This window comes from Pogona vitticeps, chromosome 1, assembly GCF_051106095.1.
Source record: "Pogona vitticeps strain Pit_001003342236 chromosome 1, PviZW2.1, whole genome shotgun sequence".
Classification (NCBI taxonomy): Eukaryota; Metazoa; Chordata; class Lepidosauria; order Squamata; family Agamidae; genus Pogona; species Pogona vitticeps.
The window spans coordinates 212,696,434-212,719,921 of record NC_135783.1 but is presented as its reverse complement, the minus strand read 5'-3'; the positions used below and the strand labels follow the sequence as shown (position 1 = coordinate 212,719,921).

General features: G+C 54.9%; 1 protein-coding gene across 4 annotated transcripts; it reads right to left on the bottom strand.

Annotated features, from left to right (window-relative positions):
* Positions 1-10,081: 10,081 nt before the first annotated feature.
* NR4A2 (nuclear receptor subfamily 4 group A member 2) lies at positions 10,082-22,722 on the bottom strand. 4 transcript variants are annotated; one of them, XM_072982993.2, is made up of 8 exons: positions 22,270-22,718; positions 20,302-20,424; positions 18,454-19,502; positions 16,326-16,455; positions 15,313-15,401; positions 13,883-14,085; positions 13,267-13,445; positions 10,082-11,657 (listed from the first exon to the last, which is right to left on the bottom strand). In XM_072982993.2, the coding sequence occupies exons 3-8, from the start codon at positions 19,498-19,500 to the stop codon at positions 11,401-11,403; spliced, it is 1,905 nt and encodes a 634-aa protein (XP_072839094.1). In that variant the 5' UTR covers positions 19,501-19,502; positions 20,302-20,424; positions 22,270-22,718; the 3' UTR covers positions 10,082-11,400. The 4 variants fall into 4 exon arrangements, with proteins under 4 accessions (XP_072839094.1, XP_072839088.1, XP_072839103.1 ...); XM_072982987.2 differs by having other exon boundaries at positions 15,238-15,401; positions 22,270-22,717; XM_072983002.2 differs by having other exon boundaries at positions 15,238-15,401; positions 18,454-19,315; positions 22,270-22,717.
* Between the last annotated feature and the right edge of the window lie 766 nt (positions 22,723-23,488).

Sequence of the window (23,488 nt, the reverse complement as noted above, 5' to 3'; positions counted from 1 at the left end):
AGAACAACCTTCAGAACACGGCCAAAGAGCCCAAAAAACCCACAACCACCATTAGATCCTGGCCGTGAAAGCCTTCGCAAATAGAAACATTGTAGTGCTTTGCATCTGCTAAGGAGCACCCTCCACTGGCCTAGAGAAGGCCAAGGGGGGTGGAGTTATTAGAGTATGAAACTGGGTCTTGGGAGACCCCATTTCAGGCATGGAACTCACTCCCTGTCTCTCTCCAGCTGACCTGCTTGGTGAGATTGGTGGTTGTGAGGATAAAGGAGAGGAGGAAAGTGGCCTAGGCCACCTTGGCCTCACTGGAGGAAAGGCATAACTGTAACTGTGGATAATATCTCACATCTTGAAAACCCTGCTAGGGTCGTTATAAGCCAGTTCCCACTTGACAGCATATAACATAGTGTAGCTGGCACCGTGGCTTTGCTTTTCCACGTCTGAACCCGGGCTCAAAAGGGAAGACCTGTCCCTCCATGACCTCCTTTTCTCCCTTCTCTCTCCGTTGCCCCCTCCTCCAGAAACTGGGACAAGGTGGTGGGTGACCTTTCTGAACCCACAGAGGTGTGCCCAGCCCACAACTTCCGGTTCAGCAAGGAAGGCGCACAACTTGAACTCAGCTCTGCTACTCCTAGCGTCTGTCCCCCAGCTCTTCGGGTCAAGAACTCCACGTCCGTTTGCTCGCATGAGTGAATGGCTAGCTCTCCCTTCAGAAGACACCCTATGTGCATTTACTAGAAGCCAGTCCCGTGGAATTCTGTAGCATATCATCCCCGATACGTGGATATAAGATCTCGGCCTCGGAGTCACGTTTTTTTGGTGGGAAATATTCGAGGAATTTCCACCCCGCTGCATTAGAGGTTCAGCAGGACGCAAGAGCGTAAGGCCACCACGGCAATCCAATGGAGAGGGAAAGAGTTTCGTTGAAACGCGTGGGTACTGACGTCCACCTAGACACCGCCTTACCTGCAGTGGCCGGATTATGGCTTCTTCTGTAGGACACGAGGAGGAGAACTACTTCTTCATGCCCTCCATTCATTCATGCATTCCCTACCCACCCCCGTCCATTCTTGACCTGCCTGTCCCGTCCCTCGCACGCAGCCTGTAAGCGCCTCGGAGCAGAGACTTTGCCCTCGGTATGCCGGGCGCCCCCAAACGGACCTTGGGAGACAAAAGAGGGAGTGTCAATAATTCCCTGTCGTTCTGCCACCATTTGGGTTTCCTTGAGGCCAGTAAAAAATATGTAGCCCATAACTAGTTATAGAAGAATCTGCCCCGGCAACAGCGGTTTCCTCAATGAGGACTGGAGCCTTGCTGGCTCGGCAAATGTCAGAAAAATAGCTGGAAGAGAATCAGAGCGCCCCCCGAGTCTCCCCATCTTGAAAAGCTGCGTAACATGCCGGTGCCTCAAGAAGATGCGCGTCTCTCTTTTCCTTTCTTGTTTTTCCTCCCTTCGTCCTGATTCCCACAGCAGGAAGAGTTGCGCCTTTTGGATTTCAGCCTCTCCTTGTTGTGTGGGGCTAGCCTCCCCGAGGAAAGGCAAACGCCTGTTTACTCGGGAGTAAGTTTATCCGTAGCCAATGGGTCTTTCTTACTCCCTGGTAAATGAAGTCAAAACCCTGACTCGACACCCCACCTTCACCACCATCCCCATCCTACGCGCGGATTGACTCGAGGAGAATGGGACTCTGCAACGCCAGGTTTACTCAGATGTAAATTCAGGGGGACGTGCTCACCGGGAAGAGCGTGCAGGATTGCAGGCCTGGTTCAGGCAAATCAGAATCCAGACGGGCTCCGTGCACTGACAGCGCAATCCTATGCGCCCTGCAATTTAGAAGGAAATCCCCGGGCGTTTAGCGGGGCTTTTCCCCCCTTTTAAGTGTATGGAGGTTTGGGTTGCGGAGATTTAATTTGGAAGTAATCCCAACGGAATGCAGTGGCTCTTACTTAGAGTATGCAAGCTCCCCACGAATCCTTTGCTCCAGTTCGTTCCTCCCCTCCCCATTCGCCTTGCCAAAACTTTGGAAAGCAAAAAAGTCTCTCTCTCTCTCTCTCTCTCTCTCTCTCTCTCTCTCTCTCTCAAGATGCTATTTTGATTTGTCCGACAAGAAGAGAAGGTGGGGGCAATGAATTGAAGATGGAATTACAAACAGCGGGAGTACCTCACCCCCTTCCTTCGCCAAATTCTACCAGCAGGGGGGAACAGTGGCTCCTTTTTCATTTCCTTCGTTAGCGGGGGATGATGGGAGTTGGAGTTCAGTGCATCTGGAGGATAGAGGCTGGGGGAAAGTTGAAGACATGTGGATGAAGCCAACAAGGAAACTCTCTTACCTTCTAAAACAAGTTTTGTATTTTGCGACCGGAAGCCTTCGCTTAGAAAAATATCCCTTTTTTCCCCCCTGCAATGGAACGGATTTCCCATAATTGCCCAGAGGATCTCCCTTTCAAACTCTGTTTATAGTGCAATGCAGTTTACCAGCTTCCAGCCGCGAATAACAGGTACGAATTATGCGGTTTGATGCCGCTGGAATTAACCGCACAATTGCAATCGCGAGCCGGGCGCGTTTTTGCTTGGAAGGCGGTCGCCCTGCACTCGGAAGGATTCCGAGACCTGGACCCTTTCGACTGCCGTTTGATGGACAGGAGCTCCATCACAATGCTATCCGTGGTGGGCGGGGGGAGGAATTTACTTTTCTGAACTTCACCTCCCAGAATCCATCAGCCAGTGGCCGTTTTCCTGAGAGCCGTAGCGTACAGTCTGTTATTAATACTCGAGCAGACAGATCCTATAGTTTCAGTAGCGCTGACTTAAATAGAAGTGGGTTGTGGTCGAGCCTTAGAAACTGAGCACTAGGATTTTCGAACAGGGAGAGCCGACCCCACCTTTCGTAGCGCCTTCTGCATTATTATTATTATTGTCATTTAATTGTTCTGTTGTATTGTGTTGTGTTTAAATAAAGAAACGCAAGAGAAGAGGCTGGCAGATTTCACGAAGGATTCACCTAACCTCACCGGCCGCTTGACAGCGTTGCGCGGAATTGTAGTTTGCGTCATAATAATAATAAAAAGAAAGCAGTGAAGCCAGGAATGTCCTTCGAAAGAAACCGTCTCCGGGCCTCAGATCTGCCGGAGTTCCATTGAGCAAATGCTTGAGTCTCTAAGAGGGTAACCCTAGAAGGTTTCTTTCTTTCTTTCTTTCTTTCTTTCTTTCTTTCTTTCTTTCTTTCTTTCTTTCTTTCTCAAAGGGGTACCGCGGTTGCTTTTGAGATTCGCCGACGGCCACAGAGCGTCGGCTCGGCTCGGCTCGGCTCGGCCTGGGACCCGGGGCTACCTGGGACCGGAGGGCTCGACCTAGGGACAGCCTCGCTCTCTCCAGCCGCTAGGCTGCGCCGGCTATGGGTTCAAAAGAGAGGTTTGGATGGCGCCCTCCACGCGCCTACCTGGAGGCCGGCAGCCGCGAGTCTTCACCGAGTCAAGACGTCTTGATCAGTCCCGGAACACCGACGGAGCCTCCCACCCTTGAGAAGCATTTCAAGAAAAAACATCCCCCTTTTTTCCTTCTTTTCTTTACTCTTTCTCTTTTTGGCGACAAGTTTCACAAAGGCAAGGGCCTGCAGGCAAATCCAGAAACCAGGCTGTGAGTTACGGGGGGTGGGGTGGGGGCTGGTGCTGGGAGTGGGGTCTTCCGTCTGTCCTGAAAGCGGCCTGACAAGAGCTGATCTTATTCCTAAATCGGACGGGAGGCTTTCCAGAATGGATAAAAGCGCTACCTCGCAGTGCGATCCTAAACCCGCCTAAATTGCTTCCCAGCGAGGACAGTTTGAGCCTGCAAGCCAATAAAAACGGAGGTCTCATTGCCTCGGCAATTTAATGCCTGCGCCTGCCTGTGTGGATCAAGGCCAGCCACGCAGGGAGAAGGGACCGCCGGACTCTGGCAGAGTCGAGCCGGGATTGTATTTTCTGCCCGGGACAAGTCCAGCGGCCCCTTCCAGCCGCCGTTCCAAATTTGTAAAGGCAGAGGAGGTGGGCCAGAGTCGAGGAAAATGGGGGGGGGGCTTTGGGGTCCAAGAACCAGCGACCCCAAAGAGTCTGTCGGGAAAAATTTCTCGCTCAAGAGAAGCGCGTTTACATCCCATTGATCCCAATGGAAAAGTTAGGAACACTTCCTTAAATCTCCCCCATTACAGTTGGCGTGATTTGCACAAAGGCAGAACTTTGACTGGATCCAGCCCTGACCTGGTCATCACGCGAGCCTCCTCTCTCTGAGGAGGGGGGGGGAACCCAATCACGGCTGGCCCCTCCTCTTTGAAAGAGCCTTTCCAAAGCCCGCCCCTTAATTAGAATGGTTCGAAAGGGGCGTGGCTCTTGCCTGGAAAATCTTCCCGCGCAAAAGAGCGCCTCGTGGGAATGGAGAGAGAGATCCCTGGCATGAGGCCGGTGGGAGACCACGCCTTGCTGATTTCTCCGTCAGGCCTGATGGATCTCGCGCGGGGGGGGGGGGCATTTCCCAGCCTCTTCCTACCATCTGAGAAATAAACACCCCCTACCTCGACGAAGAATTAAGGGACGAGGGCGAGAAGGGCTCTGGTGGCGTGGTTCACGCAACACGAATGATGCCAGAATTGGTACATTCGTGTCGTCGACCGGAAGGGCGGGAAACAGGCTGTGAAACATACTCCAACGTGAGTTTACGAAATGTAAAGGAATGTGGTGGTACTCGAGAAGAAACGAGTACAAGAGTACTCGTGATCTTCTTCGTAACTCGCACAAAACAAAAAACGCGAGTTTCTTACTAGAAAGAGGGTCGCCAACGCCCGTGTGTGTGTGGGAAAGAAGGTTGCGTGGGTGAAAGAGCCAACGCTTCTTATCGGCTAATTATGGGGTTTAGGTACATTATTTTCCGCATTGCTGAAATACTGGCGTTAAGTTGCTGGACAGGTCCGGTGGTCCGGCAGATCGTGAGATCACCGCCTGGGAGTTGTGATTCAGGGCGCAATCTTAGACACGTCTGCCCAGAAGTAGCGCCCGATCAGTGTCAGGTGAGGCTTCTTGGTGAAGAAGCTTAGGATCGCACTGTAGCTGTGCGAGGTCGGGCAACAATCAAGCCCCACCGCCACCTCACGTTGGGTTCTCTTTCAGCATCGAGGCGCCCCGCGGGAAGATAAAGGGGTCCAGATTTGGGCAGAAGAGGGCACCTCCTCGCGATCACGAGGCTGAAAAGGGGGCAGGAAACCAAACATCACAATCTTTTCCGGACTGGTCGGATCCTGATGTCTTCCGAAACGTTTTTAATTCTCAGCGTTTCAGTGCAAACGGTCCTCTCGTAATCAATCAATCAATCCTGTTTTTTTCCCCGGAGGGAGGGGAGAGAGCGCTCTCCCCACATGTGCTCCGCACCTATGTTGTGTTACACAATGTCACACTTGGAAAACTGGGGTAGGGGGGTAGGGGTGAAAGAAATGCAGCCTTCTAAACTAGTGTGCGTGATGGAACCATGGATGGCGCTCCTTCCGTGTGGGCATCCTTCGAAGAAAGGATTCAGTGCCCGGAGGAGTTCCTCTCCCTCCAAGTGGAGGGGTGGCGAGGAAGCGGGCGGTCCTGCCGTGCGGGTCCGCTTGGCCCCCGCCTCCGGGAGTCCGTGCTCTTTAGAGCTGCCCTTCCCCTCTCCCCTCTCCGCCTGGGCTGTGCCAGTGGAACGGTCCGCCACCCTCGCCCCCCCAGGGGTCCGGGGGGGGGTTACGAAACCTCTCGGCTCCCGCACGGGGGAGAGCAGCGGGGCGCAACAGAAAGGGCCGCATCCTGTTAGGAGCTGCGAGAGCCTCTCTTCCTGGCCTCGTTTGGCCTTTGTTCATTCGTTCTAAATGAAACTGCCTTCGTGTCTGCCTGCGACGGGGCGGGGTGTGTGTGTGTGGAGGCGCGCCCAGAGAGTATTTTTGCCCTACCAAGCAGCCACGACTTCGCATGCCAAGGGAACCAGCTCGGGAGAAATCGGGTAGATCTAACAGATCCTGGGCCAAGGGACGGTGGAGCAGCGGAGGAGAAACGAGTTTCCCCCTTTCCCCCACGTGCCCCAGTCGGGGTGCTCCACCAGACCCGCGCCTTCCCCCCCACACCTGGTCCTTCCGACGCGATCCGCTTCGATTAACGCCGGCCTCCCCGTCCCTTCTCCCGAGGAGGTCGTGTCGAAGTTTCCTGTCGGATGATTTGGCGCTCATCCGCCCCCTCGCTCCCCGAAAGCATAGCTTTTCAGGTTCCCCCGACGGCCTGCATTCGGGTAATGGAAGTAACACCCCCTCCCATGTTTCCCGCGAGGTAAACCCATCCAAGTTAATGGAAATCTATTCAAGCAGCCCTTCCCCCCACGCCCTGGTAATCCCATTCAGAAGTGATCCGGCGCAGCCTGGAGATAAATGGCAGATTCCCCGCCTCGGCTGCTCGGCTGCCCTCCGACCTGGGCCTTTTTCTCTCCTTCTCCCCCAAAGGATCCCTCGCCCCACACACGGGCAGAAGGCGCCCAGCGGGGAAGCCTGAGGGCCCCCTTGCTTCCGGAGAGACACGCGTCCCAGTGGATCCTTCCATCTCTGACCCCGAGACTAGCCCAGCCCCTCGCCGCGTCCCCGGCTTTGCAGGCTGATCCTGGGCAGGCGCCCGCGGAAGTACCACGGGCAGGATTCAAGCCGCTGCCCCTTCTCCTCTAGGGACGGCGGAGAGAAGGCTGCGCGACCCCAGAGGCACCCAGAGCTTCAAGCAGACGGGGCGGGGGGGGGGCTGGCCGCCGGCGGGGGGTGGATGGAGGGCAGAGCAATGAAGCGACGCGTTGAGAAAGCCTTCAACCCACCGATCTCCGAACTCACTCCCCGCCCGAGAGCGTTGCCTGACTCCTAAGAATTAGTCTGAGCGTGTATAATGCGTGCGCGTGTGCTCCTGGCTGCGTTCGTTCTTCTCTGCCCCACTTCTCTTGGATACAGGGGATCTTGAGTCATCTTCGCTCTCTAAAGATGCAAAAATTAAAAAATCCGCGCCGCTGAGGTTAGTCTCTCTCTCACGCGCGCGCCTAAGTGCACGCTTTTTAGCCCCCTACTCAGCACTAGTTAATCTGCAGTAACTATCCCCTCTCACCGTACTGATGATGACTAGCCATGGCCAGCTAGAATCCCCGATTAAGAGCCCGGATCTCCATAAGAGGAAAGAGGAAATCCACCTATTACCATTTTACAGCCTTCCTCTTTGGGTTCAGACAAAATAAAGGGGGCTGCGAGTGACGGGGCAGCTATTCCACATTAAGCAACGTGGAGGTGTCCCGAGGGATACCCTGGAGACCCAACAGTCCATAAGTCAAAATAAATGGTGCTGTGCTACAGACTTGGTGGTTTCCGAGCGCGGACCGCTCCTTGGAGGAGGAGGAGGAGGCTCTTAATATCAAGGAAGATTTTATTTAAAATTCCCCTGGACTTTAACTCAGGAAATTCCCAGATCCTGGAAAATCCCAAGAGGTTTTGCGAAGTTTCCTAAAACTTTCCTAAGATCCGCGCAATGAGATTGCCTTTCGCCCGCTGGGGAGTTCGACTAGTTTCTCTCAAGGAATCCATGGCTCTCCACCCTCCGGTCTTCGTTCCTCTACATGGTGGGCACAGGGTGGTTAGAGTGTTTAAACGCCACTTCTCCACCCGAATTACTCCGGCGCAGGTATAGCCCCGGTGTCATTCGGTGGGGGCCAGATCGTTGTTAAAAATGAAATGAGTCAGTCCAGAGATGGGCAGGAAGGGGCTTGTTCTAAAATTTGCCAGGGCTATGACCCCCCCCCAAAAAGGGGGGGGATTTGAGTGGCGCAGTTCCGGCTGCGATCCTATGGGGTGGAATAAAACCCGTCAAGTCCGAAGCAGCAGGACAACAACCTCCCCCCCGGAATCCAATATAATTTATTTATCCTAGACAGGTAGAGGTTAGACTGTAAAGCTGCAATTTTACGCAGCCTTCCTGTCGAGAGATTCAGGGATCCGACGGATTCCCTTCTTCAGAATCCGTTTCCTCTCTCTTCAGAACCGAAAGGGTCCTTCCTTCCTTCCTTCCTTCGGCTCAGAGGCCTCCCATGCCCTCTTTTCCCTGCAAAGAAAAGAGGAGAGACGAACCCTTCCAGGCGGGGGAGGGGGGGCTTGCAGAGACCGGGAAAGGAGCCCCGGCTCCTTACGGTCCAAACGAGAAGCCCCGCAACACCAAGCGGGCGCGCGGGAAAGATGCTGCCCTCGACCTAAGGAGGGATGCGGGGAAGAGACCTTCCCTGCGGAACCCCATCCATTCTGTCCGGGAAAAGAAGCTTGAGCTGTTCTCACGAAATGAAGCATCAAACAGCGGTCCGGTCTCCAAAACGGTCTCCTCCGCTTCTCCCGCGGTTTCCACCGCTCGGCTGTACTGTAACGGGCCGGGATGAGCGAGTTCGCCGCCGCATCCCCGAACATTGATTTGAATGAGCGAGTGATGGATACCGACCGTCTATTGGTTGGGGGAAGGGCGAAGGAGGAGCAGCTTTCTTTTTAGACGCTGCGGGACGGGCTTGATTTTTATCCCCTTCTCTTTCTTGTTTGTCTCAAGGAGGAAAGTTTTCCTCCCAGGCGAGCCGACTGCATGGGTTTGTTTTTTTATTTTATTTTTTCCCCTTAGAAGGAGAACGGGAGTGTTTCCCCCGCCCCCCGAAGGCGGATATAGAAATGCGCTGCTGTTCAGGATGAATCTGCAGGACTGACAGCCTTCTGTAGGCTGGATCCTCGGATCCTCAACGTCCCACTGATTTCACCTGAATCTACAGACAAGATTCTAAACCGATCTGTTCCGCACTTTCAGTTCCACTGAACCGATAAGATTGTCTTCGGCGGAAACAAATACAAGCATTCGCTGCAGGTCCTGGCAGATTAATAAGCCGATCCGGCGATCCTCGGCACAATTACTCGAGAGTCGGCCGCTTTGACCTCTTGGGTATTGGTTTCCCAGTAAATATCCCACATAATTCTGTGAATGCGCGCCAGGCCGCAGACGCCCCCACCGTCATAAAAAAAAAATCTTATTTCACCAAATGTCATCTGTTCCAGCCTCAGCCAAGGATATTTTAATGCTGCGGTTCTTAATACGTTGTTATTCTTCGAGGCAGCTTAAAGCCGGAATTTCACTGAACTTATCCGAGTGCCGAACAAACCTGCCCAGGAATAGGGCTGTAAATCGCACTAGCCGTGCACACACGGAAAGACACCCACAAATTCCGTGACAGAGTTCACCCAGCTCCGTTCACACCGCGCAACTTATTTCCCTTTAAAGACAGGCCATATAAATATCTACACCGTTAACCCAGAACTTCCATGAACTCAAGGGCAGGCTCGCCATGGCAGAAAATCCGGCTTAAAAATTCAAGCTGGTGAAGAAACCATCTTGCTTTACTTCATCCTCCTCCACCTCCTCCTCCTCTCCCAAGCGCACGTCTTGGATCCCAAATTACCCAGGCATTGAATAGCACACATCTTGGCACGGACCCCCTTAATCCAGATCAAATTTACAGTGTTCTGCACGGGAGTGGTCTGCCTTTGGGGCTAGGGGGAATGTCGCACGACTAGACAGAAAGAAGACGGGATTCCGTTTGTTTCCATGGATTTATTTGCTGTAAACATTAAAAGTGTCTCTCTCAAAGAAAGAGTTTTTAGAGAGGAAATGTCCGCGTCTTAACTTTCATATATATGAAGGGAGGGCGTCTGTCAGGGACGGGGAGGGAAGGGGTATTGACTTAAGAATCTGCCATACTGGAAATATACATGGGGGTGGGGGGAATATATATTATATTTACTACAGAAAATGGCATTTAAGGTTTTTTTTAAAAAATCTTACTGAAACGTAAAATAATATATTAACCAACAATTGTAGACATTTTAAAAAAAGAAAATAATTTTTTTAAAAAATGGAAAGGAAATACATTTTTTTACCAAAATCAAAATTCAAAGTGCTCAATAATTTCCAGTGAGTTCTGCAGAGAAGATAAACACTCTGGAAACAGTCAAAAAGCTTTCTGCATGCAAGACTGATTTCGCTTCAGACAACAAATTAATCAAGATATAAACTGTTTTCTTTTAATCAGCATCAACAATACATACGACACTTACAAACAAGGAATGCCGGACGGTTGTTTACAAACACGGGAACTTGGGTCCCTTTCGGAAGTGGAGGGTTTCTTTCCTCCCGGGGAGAAGGGAATCTGTTTGGATTGGTGTTAACACGTGTGCCCACCTATTTACAATTGAGGAAAACGTCGGGGGCTTCTTAGAGAACTACCAATCTTTATAAAATCTAGCAGACTACATAGTGTCTGAAATAACTATTTATAGAATATAGACATTACTGAAATAGCAAGTGCCTATAATTATCATGGTCCTCCTAGAATCGTCAAGCTTTCTCTAGAATGGATCTTGAATTGTCAACGTCGTGTGTTTCAAACCCCTTTATAATTTATTCTTCTGATTGTTTTCTTTCTCTCTGTTTTTCCCCCACTCTCTCTCTCTCTCTCTCCTTAATTTTTAGCATCTGTTAGAATAGCTTATTCATAAATAGGCACAGAATAGTTTTTTTTCTTTTTCTTTTTGTTTTTTAAGAAAGAAACAGCCCAACCGCCTCTGATAAATGTACAATCCTTCGCCTTCTGTCGATTCATGCCACCCTCTCGCTTGGACTTCGTAGTCTATATAGTACAGATTTCCTTTACACCAGAACACGCTTTTAAGCCTTAATAAAGGGGGGGGGGAGAGACGAATGTTAGGAGGGAGGGAGGGAAGGGAGGGGTGACCTTAATACTTTTGCCTTCAGCAGCAGCTAAGACTGAGCAAGGCTCAGCTTCTCTAACTCAAAAGTCCTTGTTCATCATCACCACCACCACCATCACAGTAACAGTAATAAACTCTGGGTTTGGTTCGGTTCTCGGGAGAGGGAAAGTGAAGGATGCTTTTCGTTTAGGCGATAATAAAAAGTTTGTGTACCATGGGATCTGTGTGCAGTCCAAGGAAGGGCATCCAGCCGGCCTAGAGACAGTCCCCAGTGCCCAGTCTCTGTGGTGCAGGAGAGGCTAAACGGAGTTTGAAGGAAAGGGGGCAAAGCCCTTACAGGAGCTCCATGCTGAACAGAGGTGCGCTCGCTCTCTTCCTCTCTTTTTCTGCCCCCCGTCTCAGCTCCCCCATCTGCTTTCTTTCTTCTTCTGCCCCCCCCTTTTGAGGCCTTTAAAAGTTCTTTAATTTGAAAGCATAGCAGCAGAGTGTCTCTGTCTGTGTCTTTCTCTCTCTCTCTCTCTCTCTCTTCCCCCCCCTTACTCTCTCCCTCTGCCTTTTTTCCTCTCTCTCTCTCGCTCTCTTTCTCTCTCGCGCTCTCTCGCTCTCGTTTCTAAAAAGGTAACGTGTCCAGGAACAGTTTGTCGATTATTGCTGGCGGCGGCACCAGGTCTTCCAGTTTCAGGTAGAAAATGCGCTGGAGGCCCTGCGTGCAGAGGGTGCGCAGTTCCGGCAGCTTCCCCAGGAGTTTCGACAAGTAATTGGGCCGGTTCAAGCCGCCGTTGTTGAACGTCACGTGGTCCTTGAGACAATTGACGATCTTGTTCTGGAGCTCTTCCACCCGCTTGGGCTCCTTCAGGCCATGCCGCTCTGCAAGCCGCGAGGAGAGAAAGCAAGCGCGCGTTAGACACGCCACACGGCAAACCAGCGTGGACCGGGGGGGGGGGGAGGAGGAAGAGGAAGGTGTGGAAGTGAGCCAGGGGTCGTCCCCCACCCCCACCCTCCCTAAACAGACCCCGGCCCACTATAAGGACCCTTCCTTTTCCCAGCCAGGGCCAAGGGAGTGCTTCCACAGAGTTTGAGAAATTTACACCTCTGGGACTCCTTCCTATAATGCCGAAGAGTTAGGTGTGTGTGTGCTAGTCTGTTGCAGCAAGAACTGCAAAGTGTGTTCTAGCTAAGGTATGCAACATACAGAACAAACAAACAGAACAAAAGTCTTGCGACAGCTTGAAGACTAACAGATTGATTTCTGTGTGAGCTTTTCTGATTCTGTTGCTATTCTGAGCCCTCAAGTTGGGCCCGGATAGGCTTTCTAGGTAGGTGAGATATTTAGGGAGAGGTTTTACTAGTTTCCACTCCCCCCAATGAGCTTCCCTGGCTGAGCAGAGATTCAAAACCAGGCCTCCTAGTTAGTAACTCTATCCACTACACAACAGTGTGCTCCCGGGATATTGAACTATCTTCCACTTCTTCAAAAATTAGGATCCAGAAAAGCTCACACCCAGACAAGTATGCTTTTTATCTTACAGTTCGACAAAATTTGCTTGCTCCTTTGATTTTTTGTTTGTTTGATTTACATACTAAGAGGGCTTTGAAAGAGCTGAGGTGGACGTTCCCATATGCATTGCTACACATGGTGTGACACTTCTAAGACTACCATATTTTCCATCCCCAGGGATGACCATGATCACTGTGTAGCCCAAGTACAGCAGAATTTCCAAAAGAGGGTAACTATTTTGAGCTCCTCGGTTATCTGGATAGTTTGGCAGTTACCTGGAAAACCCTGGGGATAAATCTCCTTGCTTGCTGAGGAAAGACAGGAGTTGAGGGCCCTGCCGGGCTGGGACCCCCTGCACCCATCTTGAGTGTCAGTTCCACCCAAGGGGATACAATGGGCTGGGGTGCAGGAAGATCTAGCTCAGACCTGGAACATGCACAACCACTGAGAGTGACCTGAGACTTGTTATGTTCTATGGAGTGTAGTGAGTCTGTGGCAGGGTAGTTAAACACAGGCTAGGGTTTTTTCTGAATTAATTCAAGGCCAGCTAGAAAGGGAGGAAAGGACTCAAAATGCACTTAATAAGTGAAAAGTGAGGACAGTTTAGCTAAATACCCAGTCTCGTTTAGTTCAGAGTAAAACAGGGATTTATGAATGGAGGAAGGGGGCATTTTAATCTCAGGCAGTATTGCTAGGATTAAACAGATGGGGCTGGTTATGTGGATGTGGATTTTAACTCTGGAGTACAGGAGGGTGACTTTCTGGCCCACATGAGACGTTCGATCTGCTTTAGCAACTGTTGAGGATGAAAGGGGGGTCACAGACGGGATCTTTTCAGCGGAAGCCCAGACTGTGCCCTGGAATAGAGGTTGCTTTGAAGGCCTGGGTGCGGAGCGGAACCAAGGCCACCCCGCCACTCTCGTCACCATCAGGGCCGCGGCCAGGAGGAACGGGCCGAGGGGAGGAGGGCGCTCTCACCTGTCACCATGGCCAGGGCAGCGATGCAGGAAAAGGCAGAGATGTCGACGTTCATGTTCTGCAGGTTGGAGGAGAACTCCACGATGGAGTCGATCCACTCCCCGAAGCCGCGCACGCACTGCAGCCGGTGGAGGACCACCCCGTTGCAGAAGATCAGCTTGCCTTCCACCGGGTTGGACCTGCCCAGGGAACGGGTCCAGGGCGGCCCAAGAGGGAAGGAGGAAAAGAGAGAGGGAGAAACACAGACAGACAAGACAGACAGACAAAGGGGAGGGGGAGAGGATTGTATGCGTGAGAGAGAGAGAGAGAGTGTGTGTAAGAAAGAGGCGGAGGAACGGAGAGAGAGAGAGGGAGAGAGAAAGGCAAACAACTAATTATTCCCAGAGCAATAAATGGAGGGTTTAAGAGGCACCTAATTACCAAGGAGTTAATAAAAAGCAGCTCAGCGGACCTTGAAGGGCTGGGGGGGTTTCTCTCTCGGAGGGTTCCCCAAGTCTTCCCGTGTCTCCCCCCCCCACACGCACACACGCACGCACCCCGGACATTTCCCTGCCGCCTCCTTCCACTCCGACCTAGCACCAGGCCGGGTCGCCCTCTTTCCACCCAAAACGCCTACCTGTAGGCTAACCGCAGGACGAAGAGCTCCAGGAAGGCTGACTCAAAAAGCAAGTCCTGGTCTTGTTTGGGGAGATCGGTGAAGCCGGGGATCTTCTCCGCCCAGCCCCGGATGATCTCCATGGAGCCGGTCAAGAGATCGTAGAACTGCTGGATGTGCTGCGTGTCGTCCCCGCTCATCTGGTAGTCCGGGTTGGCTTGGAACTGGGATTCCCGTGGCAGAAGAAGAGGATGGGATGATGGAGAGCGGTGGGGGGAATTGAATAAGAAGGAAATTGGGGAGGGGAAAGAGAAAGAGAGAGAGAGAAAGAGAGGAGAGAGAGACCCCAGCCGTTTAATGAGGTTCTCTAAAATATATCGCCCGTGAAATTGTTAACCCCCGTTCCGAGGAGGGGGGCCAGGTTTTTATAACAATTAAACCTCACTCTGACCAGTAACGAAATTAGATGTTCCAGGGCAATTAATTCAGTCCGGGCTCGTGCTAGGAAGGGGGCCGAGGACTGGAGGGCTGGGGACGGCCGTGGCTGCGAAGGCGCGCCTGCCTCGGGCGCCCGGGGAAAGGCAGCCGCCGAAGGGCTGGCCGCAAAAGATCCCGGCGGCATCAGCAGCAAGGCCGCCGAAGTGTCCCTGAGGGACGAGCCCAGAAGAGCTGGCCCGTCGGTGACGAGAGAAATAGATAAGCCGGAGATACAGCAATAGATGAAGCGCGCACACGTGCTGGAAGAGACACGACTCGGCTACACAAGTGCGTGTCCGCCCCTTCCCTGGTCGTCTTAGCTGTACCGCGTCCGACAGTCAACCGCCTGTCTCTGGCTGGGCTGGGGAACAGGAGGACCCCGGACGAGCCAGAGGGGCTGCCTGCTATGGTAGGGAGAGAGAAAGGCCCCGTGGACACGCGCCGTCTTCCTTCCCCAGTAAACTGGAGTGGGCGCGATCTTAAAAAGCATTTTATTCCGAGAAAACTCGCTGAAGCCACTGGAAGGAAAAGAGCCTAAAAGATCAGGGGCTTATTCGGTTCGGTGGGGAGGGGGGCGGCGCTCACCCCTCAACCTCGACTGGAATTGAAGGCTTAGAAGTTAACCCCCCCGCATATGCACACACGCTAAGAAGTAGGTCTCAATCGGAACACTGGGGCCGACTCCCGGGTAAACCTATATAAAGCGTCTGCCTAAATCATCGGCAACTCTTCCCTACCCCCGGGCCAGGATCTTACAAGTTGCGGGACCTCTTTTTTTTTCCCCTCCACCACCACCCGGGGTGCGCAAGGGAAGAACTGGCCTCACTAGGGACTAGCCCCGTGCTCTCGCTCCTTCCCCGCGAGGAGGACCCTTAGGCGAATGTTGTGGTCCATCTTACCCTGGAATAGTCCAGGCTGGTCATAGGCGGGTTGGAGTCGACATGGGCTCTCACCAGGGCACTGATCAGACTCACCGGGGGCGAAGGGGGAGAGGGCTCCTGGGGGCTCTTCGGTTTCGATGGCAAGCGACCCCTTCGGCCTTTTAAACTGTCGGTGCGAACCACTGCAAAAGAGAAAGGCCGATCAGCCAGCCCGGCCCGGCGACGCTCCCACACAACGCACCCACCGTCCCACTCCCGTCCGGGTTTTCTTGTCTTCGGCATTGAAGGGAGTGGGGAAAGGGCACGACTCGGCTTCCTGCTCGGACAGGCCAGGCAGCAATGGCAGGATCTCCCGGGAGGAAAATGTCTTCCTTTTTTTCTCTCCCCCTTTTTCAAAATTGATTTTTCCCCCTCCACCGACCACCAATCCCTTGCCGTGGAAATCTTTTTAACTCTGTGGAAACATCAGGGCTGCATCTGGTCCCCGTTTTCCCGCGTTTAAGGGCAGGTGTTGGAACAGCACCTCTTCCGAATTGGGACCCTTCTTCCCTGGCCTCCAGTTTTCTTAATATTTTAGAAAACAGTGCCTCTGAGAACTTAGGCCTATTGACACTTCCTCGCCCAGGGCTCCAGCCTGCCTTGACGTTTATGCCTTCTGCTCTGGCATCCCTTCCTCGCCAATTTACACCCGAGGAATCCCAACAGGTTTATTCCAGCACATCCAAGGTGAGGGGGGGGGGGCTCCAGGACAAGAGCAGGCGCTCCGAAGGGAGCTGCGACTGCCTTGCCTGGTCCTTCCTGCCTTGACAGCCTGCGATACGAGGCTGGGTGTGAGCCGCCAAACCGTCGGGGGACGAGGCCCTAGTCAGCTGAAGTCTGTGCTTACTCAGAGGTGAATTCCCTGGATATCATTTTGAGAAGGTTTCCGGCTTGCATAAAAGAGCCGGCCAGACCTGGAGGGCGAGAACTCTTCCAGGTAGCAAAAGGGGGAAATGGGCTTGGACGGTGCCTTGTGATGAAATTTTTTCCCCCTGTCTAAAAGGGAGATGGGTATTCGCGCGCCCCTCCGCCCAGCACCCCACCTCACCCCGACCAACCCGCTCTACCTTCTTTGACCATGCCAACTGCCAGGCACTTCTGAAAGCGACAGTATTGGCACCGGTTCCGGCGACGTTTGTCCACGGGGCAGTTTTTATTCGCTAGACAAACGTACTTGGCGTTTTTCTGGACGGTGCGCTGCGGAGACAAGGGGGAAGCGGGTTGGAAGCCCCAAGGCGGGCCCTGCCGGCTCAGTTCCCTTCACCCAAGCGAAAGGTTTCTTCCCGTTTGCCCCCCCCCCCCGATTCCCAGCCCCCCGCAGCTCGGCCCTCCCCGCAGCCCGTCGGTTCCTTTTCCCACCAAGAAGCCGACGGCGAGCCCGCGCTTGGCAGCCGCGGCGGCGGCGGCTTCTCCGACGAGCTCCCCCGCCAGCGCCTCGCCAGTGTTTTACATGCCAAGCGCAGGAATGAGGAGACGCTCAGTAAATACAAATCCGTGGGCATTCATATTATTTACATTCCTCGGAGACCTTCTCTCTTCCCAATGATAAGATTATTCAATCAGGATGTGGGGGAAATAAAGAGATCACTTAATTTGACCATAGGGAATTCTGTTCCACTTGGTTAGCTTAGACACGGTTCTCTGTCCTAACCAATTTCAATCCGGAGGCAAAAGGGAAGCGCATGCAAATAGGCCCTGCCGCCCGCCCGCTCTCTGCGCAGCCCCGGGTCATCACCTCCCTCCCAGTCCGTCCCTCCTTCCCCGCGGTGGGACCGAGGAGGAGAGGGCCCGGGGGACCCGCGGTCATTCTTGGCAGGGGCAGTGGGCGCCAGCCCCTCCCCCCCAAAAAAATCAGAGTGGGGCGGGGGGGGGAGGAGAGAAACAACCGAGGCTGTTGGTCTGCCTTCCCAATTCCTTATCCCAAGGCTGGCGGCCTTCGCAGCGAAAGAGACCCGGGACCGCGCCTTGCGCCTTTGAAGAGACCCTCAGCCGAGAGTCAAATGGAGTGACCTTGGCGGGCGCCTGTCTTGCCTGCCTTGGGTTTCAGGAATGGCTTCCTGGTGGGGCTGAGTGGGGAGGGAGACACTTCCGAGGTGATTTGGACTTATTCTCCCCTGATTCCACGGAGGGACAGGGTCAGGAGTGCGGATGATCCCTTTCTGAACCCTTACTACTCTGAATGTATCATGCTCGGTCCTTTGGTTTATTTTTTCTCTCTCTCTCTCTCTCTTCTGGTGGCCCAGGTACACTTCTTGCTCTCCAGAAGAAGGCGATGATGACAGTCATAGCGGCAGCACAGGGCCTCTCCTCCCCGCTCTCATAAAGATATTTGCCACTGGGATCACTCCCTCCTTCCGCGCAGGTACTGCTGTCCCACTCAACCTCACGATGGGAACAGCCTGATCCAAGGCCAGGCCTCGCCACTTTTCAATGGCATGGGTTGGATGAAATAAGGATACCAGTCTGTGCTGGTTAAAGCTTGTCTGGACTATAGGAATCTAGAACGCAAATAATGGGGGGGGGGGGGGGAGGCGGGAAATAGGAAGAGAAAGGCAGGATCATTTTCTGGTGCCTGCAGTATTCCCGCCCCAGGTGAGTTCAGGGTGATTAAGCAGTAGTGAACTTCTCAACCCTACTGAAGCCCAGGCGATCCACACCATCGTGGAGACTAAGCGAGCGAAGAGATCTGGCCAACCGCTTAGATAGGCAACTAGGAGAATCCCGTTATTCGGGATTAATCCACCCGGTGTCCAAGGGTGTGGTATTGGGGATGTGCCTGTTTTGGCTCGGAGCCGTCCAAAGGCGGAGGAGGAGCCCCTTTCACCCCAGGGTCCAGTTCTTGGGTGATGGAGAATTTGGGGGGAGGGGGGTTTAACGATTCCAGGTTAGAAGAGAAAGGGGTCGTGGAATGTGAATCCTAATCTACCGGGGGCGGGACCTCAGGGAAGAAAGGCGGGCGCCTTGACGGATGGGTGAAGGAATTAATTAATCAGTCCTCGAAAAAAGCGTGTGTGCCAATTAGGAAAGGGAAGGAGGGTTTGGGCAGAACGGTGGCCTGCCAGGTGCAGGGATGGCCGGCGCAAAAACCCCACCGCCCCAAAACACCCCTTCGCGCGCCCCGCGCGCGCGCACACACACACACACACAAACACACGCACGCACTTTCTCCGGCACACCCTCGGCTTAGCAGCTCACCTTGAAGAAGCCTTTGCACCCCTCGCAGGTGCGCACCCCATAGTGCTGGCAGGCGGCGTTGTCCCCGCAGACGGCGCACAGCCCCTCGTTGGAGGGCGAGCCCCGCGAGGGCGGCGAGGGCACCTGGGCGTCCAGGAGCTGCGAGGCGTGCCCGATCTGCAGGCCGGGAAAGCCGACGGCGGCGGCGGCCTGCTTCCGGATGGGGCTGGGCAGGGCAAAGGCGGGCTGCCCGTCGTGGTGGTGGTGGTGATGATGGTGGTGGTGGTGGCCGCCGGGCCCGTGAGCCGAGGGCTCGCCGTTGAGCGGCGGCAGGGCGTGCAGGGGCCCGTCGAAGCGCATCTGGCAGCTGCCCACGGGCGTGCCCGGCGGGGATTGTTTGAAGGAGAAGAGCGAGAGGCGCGGCACGGCCGTCGGGGCCGCCTTGTGCACCCCGCCGCCTCCTCCCCCGCCGCCGCCGCCGCCCGCCGCCCCGCCGTAGGCCTGGTGGTGGTGATGGTGGTGGTGATGGTGGAAGCCGTGCAGCGGGCCTGCCTCGTCCCAAACGCTCTGGCCCGGCCCGAAGCCCGCAGCCGGGGTGGGCGGCGAGGAGCAAGGCTTGTAGTAGACCGCCAGCTCGTCGGGCTGCTGAGGCCCGCCGCTGGGGGGCGGCGGCGGCGGCGGCGGCGGTGGCGGAGGAGGGGGATAGCCATGGCTGTGGAGGGGCAGCTCCTCAACCTTGATGGAGGGCGCCGGCGGCGGTGGCGGCGGCGGGGGTGGCGGCGGCGGCTGGGAGGGCATTTGGTAGAGGCAGGGCGGCTTGACGTCGTAGCCGGCGGCGGCAGCGGCGGCGGCGGCGCCGTAGTTGTCCATAAAGGTACTGAAGCTGGGGAGAGAAGTGGTGGCAGTGATTTCAGTGTTGGTCAGGTCCATGCTAAACTTGACAAACTCGGGCGTTAAGAAGTCCGAGCTGTACTCCCCGGCAGCCGCCGAGTGGTGGTAAGCGTAGCTCTGCGTGGCCGGGCTGGCTCCTTGCGGCGAGGACCCGTACTGAGCCTGGACGCAGGGCATAGCTGCAAACGAAACACGGCACAACAACAACATGGCTCAGCTGTGGACCGGGCAACAAGCCTCCCCACCACCACCACCACCACCCGCTTCCACCACCGCCACCACCACCACCACCTTCCTCCAGCCACCCCAGCCCTGCCCCTCTCCGGCTTCACTTCTCCCCCCTCCGCACTCCCCCCGCCCCACCTCGGATCAAGAGAGGGAAGAGGGTTGGAAAGGGTGGGCCGAGCCGAAAGGGAGAGGAATGGGGACGGGGGGGGGATGGCGGCGGCCCAAAAAGCAAAGGTGGAGATGGATGGCAGGCGGCCGCCAGAGGGAGGCGAATGACGGCGGGGCAGCGAGGCAGCCGGCTTAGGTACAGGCAGGGAGGAGGGGGTGGTGTACAGAGGGAGCAGGGAAGGAAAGGAGGGGGCAGCGCGGAGTTGGGGGGGGGGAGAAAGATAGCGGGAGAAATTGATCGCGGGAAGGGAGGGAGGGGGAGGGGCGCGCTTTTTCTCCAGGTTGGCCCCGCAGACCAGCCGGAGAAGAGGCAGGATCCGAGAGTGGGCAGTGTTTAGACCCCAGGGTAGCCCGCATTTTCCCTCCCCGGCCCCTCACCGTGGGCTCCCCACCCCCACCTCACCCCCAGCCCAGATCTACTCCCTCCTGGTCCCAAATGCTGCGCGAGCCCCGCTCTCGGGATGCGCCAAGAGGGCCCATCCTTCCTCCTTCAGGAGAGAAGAGAGTTGGCCAGGAAGGGGCCCCGGGATGGATGGGTGGGTGTGCGAAGGGAGAAGGACAGGAGCCCGGCCGCTCACTCACCTTCGGCCGAGTGAGAGGCGTGTTGGGGGGAATTAAAGGCGGACAGCGTCGAGATTCACCGGAGGGACAAGTTGCCAAGACTTGAGCGAAGTGCTGTGGACGCCAGCCTGCCCGGGACGCTCTCTGGAAAAACAGACAAGACACAAAAGGGAAAAGTTGGTTAGTCCTGGGACAGACCGGCAGCAAACACAAGACACGAAAATCTCGAACCCCACCAGCAGGACTTGGGCAAAACAGGGGATGCGACGATTTTAGGTACATCATCTCCCTCCAGGTGATGTGTGTGTATGTACATATTTCAAGGTTTCTTCTTCCATCCCCATCTCTCCCTCCCTCTCTCTCCTTATCTAATGAACGTGGAAGGAGAAAACCTGCTCATTTAAAGAGCTGTCATGCCACATTATTTATCCTTACTGTGCGGTAAACAAGTAGAGAAATACATTTTATCCCCCTCCCACTATTGGGTGGTGTGTACCTATGCTTGGGTATATATGTGTGTGTATAAATATATATAGAGAGAAAGAGTATACACATGCAGATGCCTAAGTATATAAAATACACCACAGTTTATTTGGAGATAACTTAATCTTTCGGAATCCAATTGAATTAGACTTTTTAAAAAAAGACTCCGAATGTCAGTTTAATAAGATAAAATTAGAGAGAAGGGAAAGCTCTAGATACTCCACAGGACTGTACGCATTTCAAATGCTAGCGGAAGAACGCTTAACGGCATAAATGAATTAATTGAAACATAGGCACTCACACAGACAGGCGCAAAGGCGAAGGCAATTAAAGGCCAACGAAGCTACGGATGAAACCCACCAAGCCGCCTACAGAACAAGCAGAGGTTTCCAAGGGGTGAGCTGTCCACAGTAACAAATCTGGATTAAACGAGAAAGGGATACCTCTCCCTCCTCTTCCGGATCCCCTTCGGAACCTGACGCAAGCCAACTTCTTACCGGAGGCTTTTTTTCCCCTGCGATTACATCCCTTCCACTTCGCCCCAAGGACAGCCTCTCAACAGGACAGCAAGCCAAGCCGGGGAAGTTTTCACAGGTTCACAGCGGAAGCCTGCCCACCTGGGGACTCCGCTTCGCTGCTCCTCCGGAGTGTCTGATGCCCTTCACGCGAACTCCACTCACAGCAGAGCTGGCCCTTCATCTGCCGGTTGATTTACTGCTCCCATCATCCTCATCCTCATCCTCCTCGCCACCGCCACTACCATAATCATTTCTTCCCACCCATTTGGAGGAGGGCTGGAAGAGCCTTCTCCCTCCCGACAGCTTAGCCTTGACAGTCTGACAGACTGCGCTAAGTAAGGAGGCCGGCGTGGTTTCCCCCACCCCACCCTCACCTTCAGCCACCCCCGCCGCTATAAAAGCTGCCTTTCGTCGATACATTGCCCATTCGTGCCGGCGGCAGGAATAAGCAGGAAAGGCGACCAAGTGACCGCGGACCGCACTCCGGGGCCGGGGGCTAGGCCTTCGCCCCGGCGGCAACCAAAGTCGTTCCCAAGCAACGACGCGTCCGACAACTTTTCTCTTGCCCTTGAACCCGAGACACAATCCACCCCGAGGACTCCCATTCACACGTGAGGACTTGACAGCCTCCGAGCAGGGCAGGGAGGGAAGCCGACCTCGACTTCCTCCGCCGTCCTGTTCAAAGCAGCAGTTTGGAGATCTTGGCAGGGGGGAAAAATCATCCGAAGGGCCCGAGCGGGGAGATTCCTGGAAGTACAATCGGGACCAGCCCCCCCTCTCCCCCCTCCCAATCCCCGCACCACGCGTTCCTCTTTCAGGGGTCGCCACCGAGACGCTCCTTGTCTCCCCAGCTCTCTCCCCCGCTTCCCGCCCGCAATTGCTCCCCTTTGCCTTTAGAAAAGGGGGGGGGTCACCAGTCCAGATGGCCGGTCCAGCCGTCAGTCCAGCCATCCGCCAGCAGTTATGGGCGCGCGCGCGATCCGCATACCTGTTAGGCGGCGTCTTTTTCATGCATCCGGCGGGGGCTCAGCTCCGATTCCCTGGGGCGGATCCGCCGGCGAAAGGGAGAGAGAGCAAGCGGCGCCCGCGCGCCTTTCCTGCCGCCGCCGCCGCCGCTTCTTTCCCTTCCTTCCGCGCTCTCCCTTTCTTTGGCTCTCTCTCTCTCTCTGTGTGCGTGCGTGTGTGTGTGTGTGTGTGTGTGTGTGTGCGTCTCACGCTAGCATACGCGCGAAGGCAGGCGCACGGCGTTCCTCCAGGAAGTCGGGCTCTGCGAGCGAGCCAGCCGGACCGACTGGCCCTTCCCTCCAATGTGCCTTTGTTTATGTGGGCTCCGTATTGCAAAGCCAACATGCACCTCAAGTCTCCAAGCGTCAGTGCACGTCAGTGCCGCCCGCCCAATCAGCCAGGCAAGGGGCTGGATCGCTCGGCACAGTTGGCTAGTTCTTGCTTTGGTAAATTTCCGACGTGACATCACCAAAGAGTGGCGCTTTTAAGGTGGGAAACAACTACCCTCGCCGCCCCGCTGCCTGGTGCCCGCCTTCCCATTCGCGCCGCCTGGGCCACAAGAGGGGCCGGGCCCTTCCCCACCCCACGAGTCGAGGACACCCCGATTCCCCAGAGTGTACGCAAAGAACAAATTCCAAGCCCTCCCCCCCCCCAGCCTCTGCCTATGGCTGTCCTGCATTTAGCCATGTACGTGTGTGGCAGCCTTCTCCCACGGGGTGCGCACCCCATTTTCGACACTCTGTCCATTTTCAGATCTAAGGTGATACACTGGTGCACCCGCTTTTCCCGGGCAGCCATGCCCACTGAACTCCACGGGGTTGACTTCTGAGTAGGCGTGCAAAAGTTGGCGCTCTCTATTTCTCCCTCTGCTTGGCACGGGACTGCTGATCTCCCCCTCCCTCTTCCCTGCCTAAACAAGGACCGTCTTCGGCCGGATCTGCTCCCCCTGCACGGTACCGGTGAAGAGCCAGGAATGCATTGACGCAGGCAGTGCATCTCGTTTGCAGGCTAAGACCACGCGGTCCACAGGTTGCACAAGCGCTGCCGAACCGCCTCCCCTCCCCAACCCGCGCTCCAGCTGCTCTCGCTTTTTCAACGTGTGAGAGGACTAAAGAAACCGACCTGCTCGCACCAGGTATCGCTCCTGGAGTTAGGAAAAGGTGCTTGCAGGATTGTGTGTGTGTGTGTGTTTCTTTTCATTG

Bases quoted from the DNA above. Each gene is read 5' to 3' on its own strand.
- NR4A2 (XM_072982987.2), bottom strand. From the start codon at position 19,500: ATGCCCTGCGTCCAGGCTCAGTACGGGTCCTCGCCGCAAGGAGCCAGC. The intron at 16,456-18,453 runs GTGAGCTGCTAA...TTGTCTCCGCAG, and splicing joins GGTGCAAAGGCTTCTTCAAG to CGCACCGTCCAGAAAAACGC. The intron at 13,446-13,882 runs GTAGGCGTTTTG...TTCCCTGGGCAG, and splicing joins GTCCTGCGGTTAGCCTACAG to GTCCAACCCGGTGGAAGGCA.